The sequence below is a fragment of the Metopolophium dirhodum genome, chromosome 3 (assembly GCF_019925205.1).
Source record: "Metopolophium dirhodum isolate CAU chromosome 3, ASM1992520v1, whole genome shotgun sequence".
Classification (NCBI taxonomy): domain Eukaryota; kingdom Metazoa; phylum Arthropoda; class Insecta; order Hemiptera; family Aphididae; genus Metopolophium; species Metopolophium dirhodum.
In genome coordinates, this window is record NC_083562.1 from 3,703,328 (window position 1) to 3,725,106 (window position 21,779).

The window sequence follows — 21,779 nt, forward strand, 5'->3', positions numbered from 1 at the left end:
TGCATTAGAATATGGCATACAAATTAACATTTGAGGAAATGTCAACATATTCGGTCATTAGAGGATTTTGAAAGTTGTATTATTTTACTGATCCATTATTGAGGTATTTTTGTACTTTTTGTTTCGTCAAATAATATTTTTTTTTTTAATTTGAACTATCTCTTTATCAAATCTTTGTATTTGTATACAATATACATATTATGTAGGCACTAGCTTGAAACTTCAATGGTTTTTCGTACAGGAAAATGTGTTTGCATTTTTTTTATATCAGAAAAAATTCCAAATTTGTCACATTAGTCAGTACCTATGTATTATGCCACCTTTGTTTTATTCAGTTGATAAATTACCATGCTATTTTATTATTTGTTAAGAACAAAATGTTTCGTTTTTATTTATTAATTTTGTCTTCACAAGAAAATAATATAAATTCACCATCATGCTTCTTCATCAGAAAAGAAATATGTCATTTAATTGTAGTTTCCAGCCCAAGGTTAGGTTATGGGGTCCAATATTAATTATTTGAATACTTTTTGACGTTTTGTCAAATATAGTTCTGAGATGTATGTGGGACATCCAAACAATTAAAAGAAAGACAAATATTCAAATGATTTTATTTTATAGTTAATTGAAATTTCTTCGTATTTAATAGCATTCCTTTGAATGGAATCAGCAGATAAAAACTCTACAACTCTAATATATTGTATATCCAATCTTAATTGATTTTCAAATAGGTACTGAATGCCGTGACGACCAACGAGTTAAACATATACGTTTTTTAGACGTGTATAGTATTGGATATTAATTTATCCAACATTTTTGTCATGATATCATTATAAGATAGTTGCAAAATGTATAGCAAAAAAAAAAAAAAAAATTGAAATTTATATTTTAATTTGGTGGCGTCGCGCCCCTTCTATTGGATGGCCCTACAATATGAACAATGACTACAATAACAAAACGCACGGATGAAAAGCCACCGGAAAAAAAAAAGGTTCTGAAACGAAAAAACGAGCTACATTACGCACATTGAGGATATGTTTTATTCGGTTTTAGGGGTTTAGGCCAATTTGGTTTTAAAATAGTATATCGTGTGGCAAGGGCGGGGGAAGTGAGCTGTTTCAGTCGCGGGCGACGTGTGCGACCGAAATTGCCTTCCCGCACGAGCCACACATACTATTTTTTGTCACGCCTCTGCATTCATCGATCACGGTAAAGGTAATGCAGGGATCTACGCAACAATACAAGACCATGATTGTACGGCAACAACCATATAGATGTATACAACAACTATATAGATGGCCGTCTTTGTACTATACGGTTGTGACTTGTGACCGATGTTGAAGTCGGTGGCCATTAATAAAGCAGGCAATGTTTACATTTGTTTTACATTTATTTATGTACATATATATATATATATTCATCTATACATATATACGGTGGCAATATTATTTTGTAAACGTTATTGCCTGCTTTGTTGCCGACTTCGATGACAAGAAGGACACGGCTATCAAGTTGTTGTATACATATATTATATATCTATGACGACCAGAATTATATTTCACGAAAGAAACGATTTGGTTTTATTTATTTTCATATGCGTCCATGCATGGAGGTTATAAAATGAATGTAAGATGTAACCAAATGTTTATGTTTTGTTAGGACCGCGGTATAGATTAGTTCAGTGTCTGGTTGTGCGGGGGATACGCGCGTGACAGGTATGTTGTATACGCCCAGCACTTTTCGGGATTTCCAATTTAACCGCCCGGCACTTCTTGGGATTTCCACTTTAACGCCCGGCACTTCTGGGGATTTCCACTTTACCGCCCGCTGGACGGAAAAAAGGACGCTTTACAACGCGTCAACCGCTATCGAAAACCGAACATTTGGTGCAGGCGTGACATAAATATATTTAATTTCATGATGTAAAGAAAAGAATTGTGTTTTAAATTCTGTTCTGCGCCGGCATATCTATTCTCGATCGATGTCGTTTTGATAGGACATTATATTATTATAATATAACGTGCAGCGTACAGTTAAGACGTGGACATCAGCTGTTGGGCCGTGCTAGAAGCGGTCTTACCCAGCGGGTGACATAATATTATACGTACGTGTATAATGTATGTATGGTCATATCGTACGGAAATATACCTTGTGGAAAAAAAAATTACTTATTATAATATTATTATCATTATAATAATATACAAAATATATTTAAAAGGACTTACGACCGGCAGAAACAGTCCGCGGCGGCCGTTATTCGTCGAAACCGCACACGCACTCACCGTGGGGGCTCGCCATCGCCGCCGCCGTGTATTCGTGTTGGCAGTGGTCGTCGTCGTCGTCGGCAGCGGCGGCGGCGGCGGCGTCTCAGTCTCGTTCGACAACGTGTGCCGTCCGGTCGTCTCTCGTGCGTCGCGTCGCGTCCCGTCGAATCCCCGTCGTCGAGTTCAAACCGAAAATTTAACGTCGCGATACCCGAAATAACAATTATTGCATTGATATTTGGACATTTTTCTCGTTCGCCGGTCGTCATCCAAAGGTGAAACGCGTTATAACCGAAAAACAAACCGACAATATTATTATTAATTTATTACGTGTACCTACGGGTGAGTTTCGCACGTGCAGCAGACATCGCTCGGTCATCGTCGTCGTCCTCCGTGTGCACCAACCGGCCACGCGCTGATAGCGGTATAGCCGCCGCGGCCGAAGCGCATGGTGGTCGTCGTCCGACACGAACCGTGGACATGAACGGCGGTCGAGTGGCCAAGCGGCTGCTGGCCGTCGTGCTGGCCCTCAGCACGCTGGTCACGCTGGGCTTCTACTACAACGGCTTGTCGTCCGGCGTCGGCGTCGGTGGCGGCGGTCGCGCGGACGACCGGCCACAACCGGCCGCGTTACTGCCGGCCATCGGGTGGCCGCAGCGGCCCGAGGACGATTCAGCAGCCAACGACGTCGCGGCACCGTCCGGGCACAGGAAGCGGCCGGGCGTCGCGCCGCAACACCACCGGGTCGTGCCGATGACGGCCACCGTGGACAGAGACACGTGCCCGGTTCTGGGGCTGGCCAACACCACCATCGACACGGCGGCGGAGTTTACGCGATTCGAGTTCCAGGTAAGACATAAACTGTTTTTGTCAGAGAGCGGGTTTTCACGGTAGTATAGTTCTGGAACGATTTGTTGACAATTATTTTTGGCACATGAAGGATTGATTTCTCGAGCACTCTTGCCCCCCCCCCCCCCCCCCCCCCATCATATTAAGACGTATACCTATCATATTATGCTCAAGACTTTAGGGCCATTTTGTATTCAAAGACTTATTGCATTGTTATTTATGATGGTTAGGCCGTGGTGATCTGAACATTTTGTCGTTTAAATGGATAAACAAGCCTTATTTTCCGTGAAAAACAATTAAAAATAGTATATTGTGTGGCAAGGGCGGGAAGTGAGCTATTTCAGTCGCGGGCGACGGCCGCATTTCACCCAAGACTGATATTGCCTTCCCGCACGAGCCAAACACACAATTTTTCGTCACACCTTTGCGTTCATTGATCGCGCCACCACGGCAAAGGTAATTCAGGCCGAGATCTATGCAACAACCAGACTATTCTACGAAAACAATAGGTATTTCATGAAAGAAACGACTTGGTTATATTTATTTTAAGCGTCGTGCTTAATGGAGGTTATAAGATGTAACCAAAAGTTTATGTTTTGTAAGGACCGTGGTAAAGATTTCAGTATAAATAATAATAAATTATTATATTAAAATAAAATAAGAATAAAAAAAAAATGTAATCCAGGCAAATGTAATGCATTATGCGGGGATCTATGCAACAACCAAATTATTAAACGCAAAACAATTTCATGAAAGAAAAATGGTTACCCGGCATGCAAGGAGGTCATAATATGAACATAAGATGTAACCGAAAGTTTATGTTTTATGAGGACCGTGGTATAGATTTTAGTGTCTGTGTGTTCAGAGGATACGCGTGATATCTGAGCTCAGTACTTTTGGGGATTTCCACTTTACCGCCCGGTACTTTTGGGGATTCCCACTTTACCGCCCCGCTGGACGGAAAAACGTCGCTTTCCAACGCTTCAACCGTCATCGAAAACTAAACTTTCGGCGCAGGCGTGACAAAAAATTATATAAAACAGTTGTGGTCGAGCAGACGATATTTTCGCGAATGTTGGATTGTTTTTTTTCTATAAATGGAAATTTTAACGATGGATGATGAGTGTACTACCTAGTTGTTATTTGAATACATGTATATATTATAAGGATATAATATTATAATATTACATGACTACCTATGTAAGTCATAAGTACCTATATTATCTATTGCATATTAGTAATCTATTATAGATGTAAAGGTGCTCGTAAAGGTATTAATATTGATACAGGTCCTTGGAAAATAAAATAGGATAACTGAAAACCATTCGTTAGATTTTTGATTTTGATATAAGTACTTGTCAATATTTTCAAAAACAAATCATCTACTTAACAGTTTGCAAAAAAATGTGTCGTTATCGTTCGAGAAACAATATGTTCCTATAGTATTTTGAAAATATGATTTTCCCCAGTTTTTAAGTAGGCACACTTAATGTTTGATTTGAATAAATGGGAGTAAGCAGCCTGTTTAAATAATTAATTTAAAAATTGTAATGTCGAAATTTGTGAAATTTGTCCACAGTGCCCGACACAAAATGTCGGTAGAACCATAGTTTCGATAATACCTCCTTTATTGTGATTTTACACGGACAATAGTGTGTGAGCATTGTAGGTATAGTAACATCTATAAAATATTCTCATTGTATCAAAAGAAATACTTAATGACGGTATTCTATTTGTATTATGAAAAGAACACAATATTGTCAATGTGAAAAAAAAAACCGATTTACGCGCCACAGTCGAGCTCGTACCTATATGAATCGTCGTGTATAAACACACTGGCGGAATATATTTTTTATCGGGAGCAGACGTATGAAAATAATAATAATAATAATAAACAAATGCAGACGAGACCATTCCTATAAAATAATATCTACGATATATTAACATAATACTTCTCGTCAACGAGTGCACTCGGGGAAGTCTTTTTATTGTCATATCCCCCGGATAGGTTCGATAAGGTCCCACATACATACCATGATACACGGTAAATCTATATAAATAAAATAGTAGCAATAGCGTAATGAATTACAAAATGTAATAGTCTCGAGTCATGCAGAAGTCTTCAACTGCAGTTCAACCATTATTATAAATAGGACAGAGTTGTATAGGTACCTACCTACGACTTATTATATGATAATACGATATTTATTTGCCTACGTTCGAAAGATATGTATTTTTTTTTATCGAAACGTCACTGCTACACTACCACAGGGCATAGACTATATTGTATGCGTGAAATATAAAATATAATTTTCTGTTGATTTACATGCAATACTATAGTTAGGCGATAGTGGCGTACCGAATATCTATATCCATGTGATATTTTAAAGTCTACACGGAGTCGCGCATCAGACAACAAAGAGAAAACGCTGATTTTCCGTTTCGTCTGCAGTAAATACAAAATATATATTCGGCACCAATGATACATTCTCTATTCTGGAGACTATATAATATATATAAGTACCGAAATCAGTAGAATTTAGATCAAGTTGACGACGATTCGTAAGGAATCATAAAATATTATATTTCCAGTCTCATGTGAAAACGCACATAAATCAAAATCGTTATTATTCTCGTTATGTGTGTGCAGTTTAGAACCTGTTTTTCTTCAAAACTACGGTGTATTCAATTATTATTATTGTCAGAAACGTATTCAAAGTCGTATACCGGAGTAATATTAATTTAATCGCTATTTTAAAATCGAACCGAATGATGTACCCATTATTATTATCATTGTCTTAACGCGCGATTTTTTTTTTCGTGATGACAATTATTATTTTAGGACAATGTCTTACAATCGAGTTTACAATCGGTGTCAGCAAAATGTGTGATTGGTATTTCATAATATTATTAGTTGCGAATAAATCTTTTCATCCAATTCAATCGATGTCGAGCGTGTGTGGTTGCACAAGTAGACTACATATAGTCATATATTCATATGTTGTTCCTCGTTTTGTACACTGCACACACACACACACACACACAGTATAATAAATGTATTAACGCCAACTTAAACTCAACAGGGTTCTCCGGTGTTTTCTTTATGTTTGTAATTGTAAGAAAGTCGCGTGCGGTGACAATTTATGTACCTAATACTACTATATAGTATAATATTATGCGGTGGTGAGATTCATTTTTCTTGCTTTTCGACAGTATATTTGAGTAGGTATAATTACTATTGTAAAATATTACACCAATCTAATATTGTATTTTTTGTTGATAAAATACATTTTGAAAAAATATAGTAAGATTTACGATTTGACAAAATCTATTGGGTATTATTAGGTATTTTCAAACCACATTTCACGCACATTGCACACGTGACCATTAAAAAATTAATTTATTTTGAGTGAAAATGATCTGTTCAAATACAGTATATACATATAGGTATAGATACGTTTTTATTGTGATTGTCGTTAATATCGTTTTGATTTTCCAATGATGTAATAATAACGAATGAAATATTAATAAATTGTATTCTATAATTAAAAATCAGCGTACAGTGTAGTGTATATACTGTTATTTCGAGTATACTACGTATAGAATATAAATACATAATATAGTTTAATTAGTATATTTGATACCGGTTAGGTTCTTTGGTAGTTGTATCAATTTTTAAACGCAAATAGTGGATATTTTCTTATTTACTCTATAGCAGGCCACTACTCTGCTCCACGTAAGACTTTCGTCATGCATTTTATCGGAATTACTTTTATAATATCAATGATAATTTAGTTAACACTATATTAATTTTCCTAGAAAATAATTCTTTCCATATTTTGAACTTTAAGGTAATTTAAAATTATTTGTGGTAAAAATATTCCAGGAACGTATACTACCTACAACTAGTTTTATATTACTAGCTGAGCAATCTACGCTGCATCGTCCTCGCTCACTTTCATTCGGTTCTCGGTTCTCGGTAATCATTACCTTTCAGATAATCTCAACCGTTTTCGTTTCGAGCACCTTCAATCAATTTATTTTTTGTATTTTTATCAATAATTCGGAGTATTCTACATCTTTGCTCGAATCCTCGACTATCGTCGTGTTTAATGTCTTGTGCTTCGGTCTCATCGTGACACTCGTTATTTGCTTTGGAACTACTCGTCTCAGAGCTATAGAAAAAATATTATATTATAGGTGGGTACATAGCACATAATATACGTCTACTATATATAAAGAAATAATAATAATAATAATAATAATAATCATTATTATCGCTGTATGCCTGTATGAAATTCGTTGGAAACCGTCCTGGATCGGTCCTTGCCGTCATCTCGACTTCCGAGGTAAATAAAAGAAAACGTTATCTCGTGGCTACCCAGTACCAATATGACTTACCGGATGAAATAAATCAATAACGTATATTGTACGTCATGGACAGATGACGAACGATATATACTATTATAATCGTGATTTGTAATATAACATATTAGTAGGTATGTGTTGTAGGTACACTCAATATAGTTTTTGTATAGTGTATATAACTATAGTTTCAGATAATTTAAATTGTATATATTAGCTATAATAGGTGATAGCGTGACGCTGTGACAGTTCCTCGGCAACACTTAAATGCCTTTAGCTTGTAACTTGTTGGTACGTTATAGATATAACGAAAATATTAGGGGTACCAAATGTTGGTTTATTATTATTAAAACTGAACAGAATTGATGATTTATTTAATATTGTGATTGATCGTCTGCAACATAATATTCATACGATGGATTCTATTATGTACACCTACCTATTCTTCTACATTTTCGTCACTATGGTAGTATGTTTGGTGTCTAAGGATAGAATTACGTTTAAAATCATTTTTTAGATTCTGAGCGGAGCGAGGAAACTAGTGGTTTTACAATGGTGTTTTTTTCTTATTTTTTTTTATCATCTTGTATACAAAATTTATACCAGAAGGAGTGCTTTGATTTCAAAATATTATAGTATCTTATCTTTTTGCAAATTAGATCAAGATGGTACTTTAGAGAGGCTAAAAACGGGATTTTAATTTCTAACGCTTTGTTTATCACCATAGAAACATTAGAAACGAATAAAAATAAAAAATAACGATTTAAGTTATTTTGTTGTAATTTATAATATTAATTAAACTTACAGGCTATAATCAATATAATAACAAATTATTAACAATATGACAAACCGTCTCCGCTCAGAATCGTTTTTCCTATATACAATGGTATTATAATATCATTGAATTCAAATCTAATACAATCCATTATGCAGTGACCAACTTGTAAGTTGTAACCTACTCTACAGCAGAACGACATCCACTTACCCACTTTTTATACGTCTAATTAATAGAATATGGTGTTTAAACTGTTTATCGTGTATGATTGATTTTTGAAAGTTTTTAAAATTGTGAGCATTTTTTATCATCTTCATGTATTACGATTTATAAATAAAAGTGTTTAACCAATTACCTGTATATATTTTTCGTAGGACAAACGTCTAAATATATGTACATAGTACACGATCGTTTTCGATATACATAGTCCGAAATTATAGTACCCCTCCATGATGTTTTATTGCTCTTTCATGTGTAAATAACTATACTCGTATAAAGTTATTTCGCGAGAACACCGAGTATTATTATATAATAATAAAGTTTGGAGATTTTCTGTACATGGCTTAACGAGAATATTAATTTCAATTTAAATATTATATTACTTTTGAGTTTGGTTCGAAGCGTTAGTTCGTAGAGACTACACCCGCATATACGCTGGCTTATTATATACCTACCTAATACGTATTATTATTAATTTAATATATTATACATTAAAATTATATATAAGTAATATAATAGTATGTAATAGGAAAAACGGCGATTGAAAATGTAAAAAAAATGTACGTGTTTACGTAGAATCCGTTTATATTATAATATAGAATATTAATAATTATTGCAACTCGCGCACGCAAAAATATGTTTATTTTATGCTACAGGGTGTCCCGAGTTAATTTCCCGCGAAAATTAATCACGCTCCAGCCCCCTAAGGAGCCTCGCTACGGTCATTATTTAAGGGGCAACATTTAGGCAATTTCTAATCTTGTCATAGCCGCCCGGGATCTATGAGTTAGTTGTAAATGATTAAATTAGTGTGAGTGAAATTAAATGCGGGTACCACTCTCGTACGCGCATGCACTTGTCAATTACCCGATAACCATATAAATTTCACTACACGAATTTTACAACAACATACTTATTGTTTTGACAAAATTAAAGTTGGTTAACGTTGTCTGATTTTGATTCTGAAAAAATATTTGAATTCAGCAGAAAAATGTCTGTAAATCATACGAAACATTTTCCGTTTTTAATATTGAATTTAATTTTAATTATGATTCGGAAAAGTTCATATTTTCATGTTCACAATAATATAAAATTTAGTTTTTACAAAGTGCTTCGTAGGATCTATAGACAATTTTCTGGCGAGTTCAATTTTTTTTTCAGAATCAAAATCGGACAACGTTAACGAACTTTAATTTTGTCAATACTTTAGGTCTTTTCAACTAAAATTGACGGCAGTAGCGAGGCCCCTTAATTTGTATTCCGCTGCTTTAAAATATAAATCTCACCAAAATAATTCACTCTGTACATCCCCCATCCTACACATATTTAGTTGTATTATAACTAAATAGCTATCCCCCAAACGTCTGCCCGGACCGTCTACCTAACCTAACCAGCGTGACGCCAACGAGTCTCGGTCAAGCTGTGTGGCGGGGGTGAGATTCGCCGGCATATTGTCTCAGTGAACCTTTTCACGGACATTTCCAGTTGCACCTGACGACCACCTAAGGTATTTTCAAGGGATGGCAACGTTTTAGCACCGCTATGTGCGGGGGTGGTGTGGCGTGAGAAGGGTATTATTATCATTATTGTCGTTATTGTTATTATCGTTGAAACATCGAACCCGTAAACGCACAACCTCGAACGCACACCACAGTGTTCTATTATAGGCTTCTTCCTTCTTCGCTGCGATTCGTGACATTTTGGTGGTATACACGACGTCTGTCCATAATGATATTATTATTACGTCGAATCCGGACACGCATTGTGTGCGCTCGTGGGGTAAATGTAATAATAATAATAATAAAAAAGTACCCGCTCAGACCGCTTGTAATGAAAACAGGATTATAAGGGTTTCCGGGACAGGTGTGGAGTGTTTCACGCTATTCCTGGAGTCAAATTGTATTCGCCTTAACCTCCCACGGCAATATACCTATATATATACATGAATCCGGGCATAAACCTCAACTAGTATATATACGGATGGCAGGTCTAATTTTTGGGGTTTCCGTTTTTCCGTCACCGCATTTCCCGTAACGTAACAAATAATAATTATTACTATTGATTTTGTTTTAACTCAATTTGTCTCCGAGTGGCCGGCTTAACGTCAAAGGGGCCCGTCCGTTTATCTGACCGTCGGGGTTTTATTTTTAAAGGTAACATTCAGATGATGTTGGCTTATTTATTAAATGACCGCACACCGATATTAAATTATTATGGCATTAATTATACCAGCCGAGATTAATTACCTCGATGGCCGATGTCGAGACGTGTGACAGAGTCATGAGAATTAAAATATATTCTGGTTTATAATACATGCATTATGCAATATTGATTATTATTATATAGATACCATAAAATGTCTCTTAAATATAATATTAATATATGAGAACGCCACACCCGCACGACGTACTATCTCCGTCCTACAAAGTACGTACAATATAGCAAATAATAATTGTACGTTCACAATAATCCGCGTTTTACTCTGTTATTTTTTAAAACCAGATTTAATTCATCTATAATCAAATTCAATGGTAAACTAATTATTTAGGGTATCTCGGAAACTTTTATTAATATGATCACGAAGCAAATTATGAGCATTTTAAATTGTAAATGTTTTGTATATTTCAAATTTATTACAACCCTCTTCAAAATTAAAATATCAACAAAAGCCACCAAGATACCTCAGATAACAATCTTACCTTTAAATTGTATAATTGTCAGTTCACTCTAATAGTCTATTTTAAAAATAATATAGAGTAAAATGGATCATTATAATTATTTTTTTTTATTAGATTAAGGCTTTGACGACTGAGGGTTGAACCCGGGTGGTCACCCACCCGGGAACTAGTGGCATCGGACGTTACTTACTCTCGACCACGTTGCGTGATTGATTGTAGCCACCGCAGTCTGCAAAGCCACTAGATTATTATTGTGAACGTAAAATTTGCTATGTTGTACGTTTGTCAGACGGAGACAACACGCCATGCGGGTGTGGCGTCCTCTTAATGATATTCAAATTTACATTTTCATGTACGTTGTTGTGGTGTACGCCTGTATTTACATTTAAATACATAAAATAAATCACTTATCGCTGAATACAATTTTAAAATTGACAGTAGTCGTTGCTACTTATATTGCTTAAATGCGCTTTAGTACAACCCAATGTCATATTCATAATAAATATAAAATTTGTTAGTTTTATAGGACGAATGGCATAAAAAATGATTACTTCTTATAATTTTTATTTAAATAATAATAATAATAAAATTGACTGTACCACTTTATAGTAGGTATATTACTAACTAGCTATATGCGGTTATCCAGTCATTCGTTTCGATTATAATAATATAATAACATATTTTATTACGACAAACGTCCCACACACGTACCTATCTACAGTATCAGTATTTAATTTTTTTTTTATTCGCATTTAAATTGTGTGCTACGGTATCTGCAGCACTCTATAAAATATGGTCACAAAAGTTTTTCAAATATTGACTTGTTTTAATTAAATTGATATTCATCTTTGAAATCGATTAAATTGCGATATTCTGAATCTGAACATCACGCGTAATTCGTTATTACACTTTACTTAATGAAACTCGTTGGGTATATAATATGTGCACTCAATGATATTATCTGACACTAATGAAAAAAAAAAATCAAATACCTACATAAATCACGCGTGGATATTGTGCAGCTGAAGCTTTAATGTAATTATATATGCGCGTTTACCTAATAGTATTTGCACGATTTTTCAGATTTAAATAACATCGATTAGTTATTTACATAATAATCTATAAAATAATACCTAATAATAATAACCCACTGCTGCGGTAGTTAAAATTTTTATTTTAAAACAACCATGTTCGGTTTGTACGTCGTAAATAGGTCTGCCAGTTTATTTTTATGGTATCGATAAGCTTAACAAGCTCAACTTCCGGTGCGCCATATCATAATACCGTCTACCGCCACAACGCATTCATTATAATATCCGTTGTGAAAATATCCTTAAAATTGGCTTAAATTATCGTCGCGTTTCAATCCCTTGGAAAGTGACGGAGTATTTCATTATAATATGATAATATCGCATATTTTCGTATAATCGATGATAGGCTAGGTATAAGTGATAAATATAATATAATATTTAAAACACAAAACGTCTAAAGGTTTAATAAAAATATACAATAATTTTTCAAAGGTAAACGCACTAAACATACTAGGTACCTGTAGGCATAGTTTTCCCAAAAGGTATAAACCTCGTTTTTCAATTTTTTTTTTTTTTAAATAAATAACTACTTATAGTTTTAACCGTTTTCGCGTTTATTATTATCATTTGTCATAATATTGATTATTGATATTTGACCATTCTATTTTTTTCATCGAAGAAATTACTTTGCAGTGCATATGAATTTTCAGATATTTACCTATATGTACGATGACGTTCGTTTATTTAATTAATTCCGGATTTAATCAAAGGATTTAGAATATTGTTCGCCCATATTCGACCACGACTATAATAGCCATTAAATATTATTTGAAGTGTATTGTAAGTTATAAGTTGAATACCCTCCGAAATACATATTATAATAATACACAATATTATTATATTATGTATATTGATATTTCAAAATGATGTCCGTTGTCACGAAGACAGTATTATTATTTCCTATCTTTCAGAATGTACCACTTTTGAAACTCGTAAATAAATAAATAAAAGTAAATAAACCACAAATCATATTCTACAAAATAGGGTCGAACTTTTCTTTCGCCTTGACCTGTGAGGCATCTATATACACATTACACATATGCCACAATAATAAACAGTAATTTTTAGATTCTGAGTGAAACGATGAATGTATTGATTTTACAATGATGTGTGTTTTTTTTTTTATTTTTTTTTTTTTTTATTTTTTTATTTTTGTGTCTGTGTACACGATAAGTAGTCGAAATAATGCTTCGATTTTCGACTTCAGTATCTTGTTCGATGGGAAAGTGAATATCGTTGGTGCATTGGGGAGGTCAAAATTTTAATTTCCCAGTAGTTTTCAAAAGCGATGTGAAAAACAAAAGAAAAATTAAGGAAAAACGGGAATTTTTACGCAAAATCGATTTTTAACAAAATCGATTTTGGTTATTGGTGTAACTCTAAAACAAATGACCGTAGATGCATGAAATTTTCACTGGTTGTTTATATTTGCATTTTCTATACACAATACAATTTTGAAAATAATTTGACTTTTTTTGAACTGTTTACGGACATTGTCAGTTTTCAGTTTTTTTAAATTTTTTTTCTATAAATATCAATAAAATTTTATTTGTTGGGTAAAAAAGCTTGAAAATTTAATAGAAGGCTCCTAGGTTATTGTTTCAAAGGCAGATGAAAAAAATTAAAAATCCTTAGTCACAGTTTTTTTTTATACACGTTTAAAGTTCAAATCTTGAAAAAATACGGAAAAATCACGAAAATTTGCAAATTATTTTGAGTTAGAAATTCATAAAAAATTTTCTTTTTAAATCTAAGATTTTAAAATCTAATACAAGATTCCTCATAAGTTTGTCTAACTTTATCAAAAAAAAAATTTCTACAAGAAAGTCAAATTAAATTTTTATGAGCGTTTTAAATTCATATTTTTACAACATTAGATATTTACTCGATTTCTCATGTACCGATTTCCTTATTTTCTTGTAATTCAAAAACAAATAACTGTAGATACATGAAAATTTCACTGAATGTTTATATTAGCATTTCCTATACACCATACAATTTTGAAAATATTTTGACACTTTTTGAGCTGTTTACGGGCATTTTCAGTTTTCAATTTTTTTAGTTTTTTTTTCTATAAATATCAATAAAGTTTTATCTGTTGGGCCAAAAAGTGTAAAAATTTAATACAAGACTCCTGATATATTTTTACAATAGCAGTTGAAAAATATTGAAAATACATAGGCACAGTTTTTTTTTATAAGCATTTAAAGATCAAATTTGGACAGAATTTATCAAATTTATAATTTAATAATTATTTTGTAGTTAAAAATTTATAAAATGTTCAACTTTTATAGCTAAGGATTGAAAATTGAAAACAAGGCTCCACGTAAATAGGTTATTTATAAATTACTTTATTCACAATAATATCATCAAATATACTTGGTAATATCATAGGCTGACTGACCGTTTTCGCTCAGAATCGTTTTTCTTATACAATGATATTATATCATTGAATTCAAATTTAACACCATCCATTACAGCGACCCACTTGTAACCTACTGTACAGCAGAGCGACATCCACTTATCCACCTTTTTTCTACTACCAATTTAATTTAGATACCAACATTGTCTTAACAGATATCGTCGATCCTTTAAACATATTAGATTTACTTATTAGATACTATATAACTTTTTCATCGGTTGAAATTACTTTATAGTTAATATACTATTACATTTTCATTATATATACTTATATATTATGTGCGTTAAAACTTGAACATTTTAAGGGAAACGATTAACACATTTCGAGTAAATAAATTATTTGACTCTTAGTTTTCATTTAAATATCGCTGTTGGAACAGATTATCGTAATTCGATATTTTTATATCCCAAATATTACCAACCGTAATAAATCATCATTAAAAAGCGTTTCTCACTTAGGTTTCAAGAAACATAATTTTCTGATTAAATTAAATATACCTACCTCATTGGATATAATATTATATTAGGTATACAAAAAATCAATTTCAAGAAAAAACTCGTGCGAATACAAATGTCACGGTTTTTAAGCAGTTTTCCCTTCCCATTTGTCAGTTAGCAATTTTTTAAAATAATTGTGGTGATAACAATAATAATAACAATACAATGATTCATTTTGTACCATTTTGTTACACAACGAACATTATTGGAGTGTATAATAATTGATTATTTACGTATGTTTTTGGTTGCTGTTGGTGACCGTGGGGTTGCCGCATAAGCTTGACATCGAAATTCCGAGTAAAAGCTCGCGATTTCCCCACACGCGTATAATATTGACATCGTTTTCCTCCCCATTAGCAGCCCTGCCGTCAGTGCACGCTTTCAACTTTTAAGTAGGCACACTTATCGAAAAAATTATTCTGTATCGTGTCATATTATAATAACAAAGTCGTTATCGTAGAAAATTGAATATAATATCTATTTCACTTTTTCAAAACTTTTAATAATAAAATACGGTTAAATAATGTTTGCATTGTTGCGCAAACATAATACGATATTGTCACAATATAATAGGATAATGTCATTAAATCGTCTTTTGATTTGCCCATACAGATTTTGTGTTGTATTTTTTTACGAACGCGTTTCAATAAACTGCAAAGTATATCATCATCATCATCACTATAATGTCGAATTTTGATGTATATAATATATTATAGTTTTATAAGCACCGAAAATTATTAAAAACGCGCGTGAGTTCCAACTTTGGTTTTTCTTTTTCAGAGAAGCATTAAATGGGGGCAGACTTATAATACGCGAAAAGATTTAACGGTGTTGAGGCACTAATTTCCATTAATTATTCGCCAAAGTAAAAAAAACTACCGACAACAAATCTGTGTACGTTTTTGTAAACGTAATTTCAAAAACTTTTTTTCTGACATACAATGTTTACTTTGATGTGTATCTTTGATTTTTTTTTCACGATTCAAGGTTCTCGTTGTTAAATTCCAACGCCAAGATACGAATGAAGGTTGTCGGTTGTACAATAATAATAATAATAATAATAATAATAATAATATGCATATTTCCATTATATATATATATATATTTAGGTACGTACGTGCATAATGATGCTATGGCTATGGTTTTGCCATAATTATTACGTTTATTACGGGTAATTAAACGTAATTATTGTTATTAAACATTATGATTAATATAATTAAGGATATTTTCAAAAGTACCTACCCTTAAGCTTTTCTAAACGTTTTAACATGTTAATATAATAATACGCGATATTCTATTTTTCTCGTGTATGCTGAAGGTATAGTATTGTATACCCGTGCCAGTCAATATGGAGGCAATTTTTTTTACCAATTTTCTCGCTAATAAACCACCATTATATATATATATACATGCAAAAGGTCTTTTGATAGCGATCAATCTGTATCGAAAAAAATATATAACACTATAGTCTATATACGCGTCATTAGCATTATTCATGGCGATCAAAGTACGATGGGGAGAGGAGAAAAATTGAACGAGGTATCGTATCATGGAATGGCAATTACTATAGAATTTTTTTTATCACTATTGTCAGATTCAACTATATTATAATATTATACTGTTGTAGCAGCCGTACAATATTATATCGTATTATTCAAATTGTTCCACTATAGACCTCTGGGCACGAATATTTTTGGTCCGCGGGAGATTGAGCAGATATAGAGTATTTTTATTTTTTATCCATTTACGGGACGATGAAATGTTGTAATGAGAGAAATAAATATAAAGAATAAGCATTGCGTACGCATTGTTTATATGTATAAGTACCTATATCTAATATGATATAGCCGCAGTTGAAAGAATAAATGTCTTATGCCCGCTAGTTTTTGCGGTAGAGTGAAACTTTTTTTTCCTGCACAGTGATGATGGCGGTGCTGTGAACGTTTAAAAATTCCCCCTTTGGATGGACTTTTCATAAGAGAAAACACAGGTAAGCACTTGGGAAATTAAATCGCTCGAAAGGGTCTGAGAAATAAATAAATTCACTTCTGTTTTGATCAAAAGAAAAGAAAAAGAAATGGTGAAGTGCTTATACACATTAGAACGAGCGGAGAGCACAGAAGAACTACAACTTACAACTGTAATTATTCACTCGATCAAAAAAATATATAAAGTCTTAATAAGATAACGCGTATGGAAACGGAAGTATATAGGTATATATTTGCGACTAGATCGCAAAATTTACTCTGAATATCTCAATATTAAAATGATAAGCTTATCATCAATACTTGTTTATAATGTAGTTTTTATTTACATTTTTGTCGGGTAAAACAATACACAATTTGTCGACGATGATCACATACCGTACCTAATTACGTCATACGATAACCAATATGAATTAATCAGAATATGTTTGGGGCGAGTTTCTGACGTTCCTGTGTAGGAATCTGTATACCTATGCTGAAAAGTAATTTAATTATAAGTCGTAATGTATTTGTATGATTTGTTACAAAAGTGAATATTTGCTTTAACGTTGGAAATATAATATATATTCAACCAGCTGTCTATGGATGACCAGTGTTATTAGGAACAATTATGATTACTTTTTTACTAATATTATTATTGATTATAATATTACAACAAAACCATATTATATACTATTGTTATTCGACTTGTTGCTAACTGTGAGTTCCTATTATAGTATTTAAGTCTATAATAAATTCCAACCGAAACGTTGTAAACAATTAAATTCGAAAACATAAATATCATATTATAATAATACATTGTGTGCAAATTATAACATATTATAATGTGTTATAGTATTTTACAACTCACTGCATAATTTTAAATAGATTATAGACAAAAAGTAAAATATTTAATGAACAATTGCATTTTAACTAAACAAATAGGTAAATATATACGATTGTTGTGAGATTTTTGTTGTAATTAAATGGCACATTGTTCCCAGTAATATATTAATGTAATTTTAAATCTTCATTTATGTGTTTATTAAAATATCAACGCATTCCTAATTAAAATACTATATTCCTACAAAAAGTATAAAATAATATCCAAACGTTATAATGTTTTTAGGCAAAAGATCTTGATCGAAATATTATTATTTTTAATTTAATTTAGCGTTTAATTTTTTTTATCGTGACATGACGTAGATTGCGTTCTACACAAAAAATACGCCACTATAAAAAGCAAAAATAATGATTATTGTTTTTATATTTTCAAATAAAATTAACGTCGTACGAATGGTCACAAATAATAACATTTTTTTAAACTGTCGCATTATATCCAAAATGTAATTCCCTGGTAAAAAATTTGTTCTTATTTCGTTTTCACGACAATTTTTACTAGCTAAGCATAATGTATAACTGTAGTGCGTCGTATACACCGACGCTGCGTAAAATAACATAATTTATTATTTTGATATATGTTATTATTAATTTATTGTTTTCGTTTACAATACGCATTTGTAAAACAATATCGGCAACATCGATGATGTTTTTTGCGTGTTAATAGCAATAATTTCGTTTTTACATGCGCACTTCATATTTTAGTTCTCTCGAAATGTTTGATTAATAACCATCACAAATAATACAATAATTATGCACGTGTTAAAAAATATCACATTTTTTTATCGGGCTTCTGGGATCTATAATAATTATACCTATACTATTATGATATAAGTAATGTGTGTACGATTGTTATAATATAATATGTAACTATATAACTGTTTTTGGTTTTTTAATTTCCGCATATTATTCGAATCGGTAGAATATTTTATGTGGCTCGCAGAACTGTTTGAAGGAAAAACCTATACGGAATATTATAATAAAATATGATGCATGACGGGCTACTCGAATGACTCCACCGACCCAGCAGCTCTAGAACGAACGCAACTTACTACATCATATTATTATATACGTATAATATATCTATCACTGGAGAATCTGTTATATTAATCATATATATACGCGCATACCTCTACTCGATCCGTAAATCTCTTAAGTACATCGCTCTATATTGTCGTGTGTTATATACATTATTATATTATGCGTATAGTCTCTCGCACAGTTCCTTCAATGAGGCACTTGCCTCGTCTCTCGTCCGAGCTTTTATCATGTCCTCCCGCACCTCCCTACACACAATACAATACAATATAAAATATAATAATAATGCGCGTTGTTATCGTCGCGTGGCTTTACACCCTTGAAACGGAGGCGTACTATATACAGCGTTATTGTCGAAAAGTATATCACATTTTGCTGTATATACGTATATTTAATATGTACTCTGGTACTCGTTTTTAATATGCCAACCGTGCTTTCGCTGTATCATTCGCTATCGTTATTTTTTCGACCATATACGCCACGTCGAATCACTGAAAAAAAAACTTAAAAATTTGACTTAATATAATATATTATATATATATATATGCATATATGTAGGTACCTACCTAAATAATATCAGCAAAACATATCTATTTAAATTGACAAAAAAATTGCACCTGATAATGAATACCAGCTAGAATGTAAGCGGGAAATGACGGCACGCGCCATTATATTACATACTTATTTTGCCGTCTGCTCTCTATATCGCGTTTAAGGTTTAACACATAACCAGTGTTCTTTCTTCAGTTTTTTAAATTTTAAAACGAGTTATGAGTATATCTATGTAAAATATTTCGATATAAATATGCTCAAAACTTGTGACGAGCCGACAACGGTATAATATATAACATAGATAAAATTATATTCAGCGTCGCCAAGGGAGTGTTTGGGGGTTGTAATTCTCGCCTCAAAAATTTGGTAATATGTATATAGTTACTACAGTTGCATAATTTTATTACAATTTCTGCAGTTAAGAGAATTTTTTGCACCCCTGAATATATTAATGCTAACAAAACTAAAAAGGTTCTGATAAACTGAAATTTGCTCTATGTGACACACATTTGTGAGATCACCCACTCAAGAAATAAATATATTCAAACAGTATACCTATGTACATTTAGTTAGTTTATTTGATCAATAATCGCTGCACATGTGAAAACTGTATAGATAATTCAACGGAAACGTGTGAACTTTTCTTTTGTGAAAGTATATAATCATAATACAACTTTTGACTTTTTGTAGGAAAATGTATACTATTCCCGAACGCATTATTACGGTCCCTTTTTTATATATAATTTACAGCATCGAAATTCCTTTATATTAAAATATGTACACATAGTGTATATTATATTATAATATTGCAAGTGTATATATTATATGTACGTTGTGTCGACGATGATGTGCGCAGGTACGTGTACAATTTGTACATCACATATTATATATTATATTATATACCCACTGTCCCACTAATTCGGCAAAGTTTGGCATCTGCACGCATAGATGCACAAAAGCTTTTTCATTTTAACGGTCGGTGACGGTTTTCTTCTGTTGGACGGATTTTATTTGCATACTGTCTGCATATTATTTGCGTGCCTTAACGAATTTTCCACCTAATCGAATCACGTATATATATATTTATTGTCGGCGTCCCGCGTATAGTCAAATATGAGTTGTGACGAAATTGATATTCGTATATATTATATACTATACACACTTCCAGTATAACACTGCCCAAAACAGATATCCCAGTATACTCTTTGCTCGCTTTGTGCGTAATTTGTAATTTAAGTCAATAATATATATTAAATATATTTTAAAAATTTTTTTTTTTGGGGGGTAGTTGTCAAACATTATAATACATGATTATATTTTGCGAATAATCAACTAATTTATATTATAGTGCGATCTCGTATACCTTCAATAATTATCCGCGTTCAATTATATTAAACGGCGAAGTAAAAATCTGAGTAAAAATCACAAAAATTCAATTTAATACGGTTTACTTAAGCTCAAGTAAATTTTATTCCTACGCACATAATTAGTTATTATATTGTCGGTGTCCCGCGTAGTAAAGATGAGTTGTGACGAAATTGATATATTCGTATATATATATATATGCGCTTCAAGGAACACGGCCAGAAACAGATATCCCAGTATACTCTTTGCTCGCTTTGTGCGTGATTTGTATTTTAAGTTAATATATTAATTTTTTTTTTGGGGTAGTCGTCAAACTTTATATTATTTTGCGAATAATCTGATTTATATTTTAATGCAATCTCGTACCTTCAATAATTATAACCACGTTGATATTATATTAAACGGCATGGTAAAAATCACAAAAAGTCAATTTAATACGGTTTATTACTTAAGCTCAAGTATATACCTACGCACTTAATTAGTAGTTATTATATTTTGTCGTCACGTATCTTAAAAAGGCCTATATTTATAACATTAATTTATGTAAATATTTTAAAAGGGCTAATTACTGATTTACGTTAAACATTCAAACAGTTGGCGCAAGTTGTACAGAGTTTATAGGCAGGATGCGGTTAGTATATAGGGTCGGAGTAAATTTAGTATATAGGTGGCGAGAGGGTAGCGTATATATAGGTACTCACTACACTTTATGCAATATACACATCAACGTGTTGGTCGTTCTTTCCATTTAAGTTTGATGGACCGTATTCATTAAAATTTCAAGTTTGTCGGAACTTTGC

The 21,779-nt window shown here is 32.5% G+C and overlaps 1 protein-coding gene across 1 annotated transcript in view; it reads left to right on the top strand.

The window, feature by feature from the left end:
* The first annotated feature begins 2,366 nt into the window (after nt 1–2,366).
* Nucleotides 2,367–21,779, top strand: part of LOC132941209 (alpha-mannosidase 2) — a 188,592-nt gene continuing 169,179 nt past the window's right edge. The window contains exon 1 of the mRNA XM_061009151.1: nt 2,367–3,113. Coding sequence (XP_060865134.1) covers nt 2,745–3,113 — 369 coding nt within the window. The 5' untranslated portion in view covers nt 2,367–2,744. The remainder of the gene's footprint in view (nt 3,114–21,779) is intronic.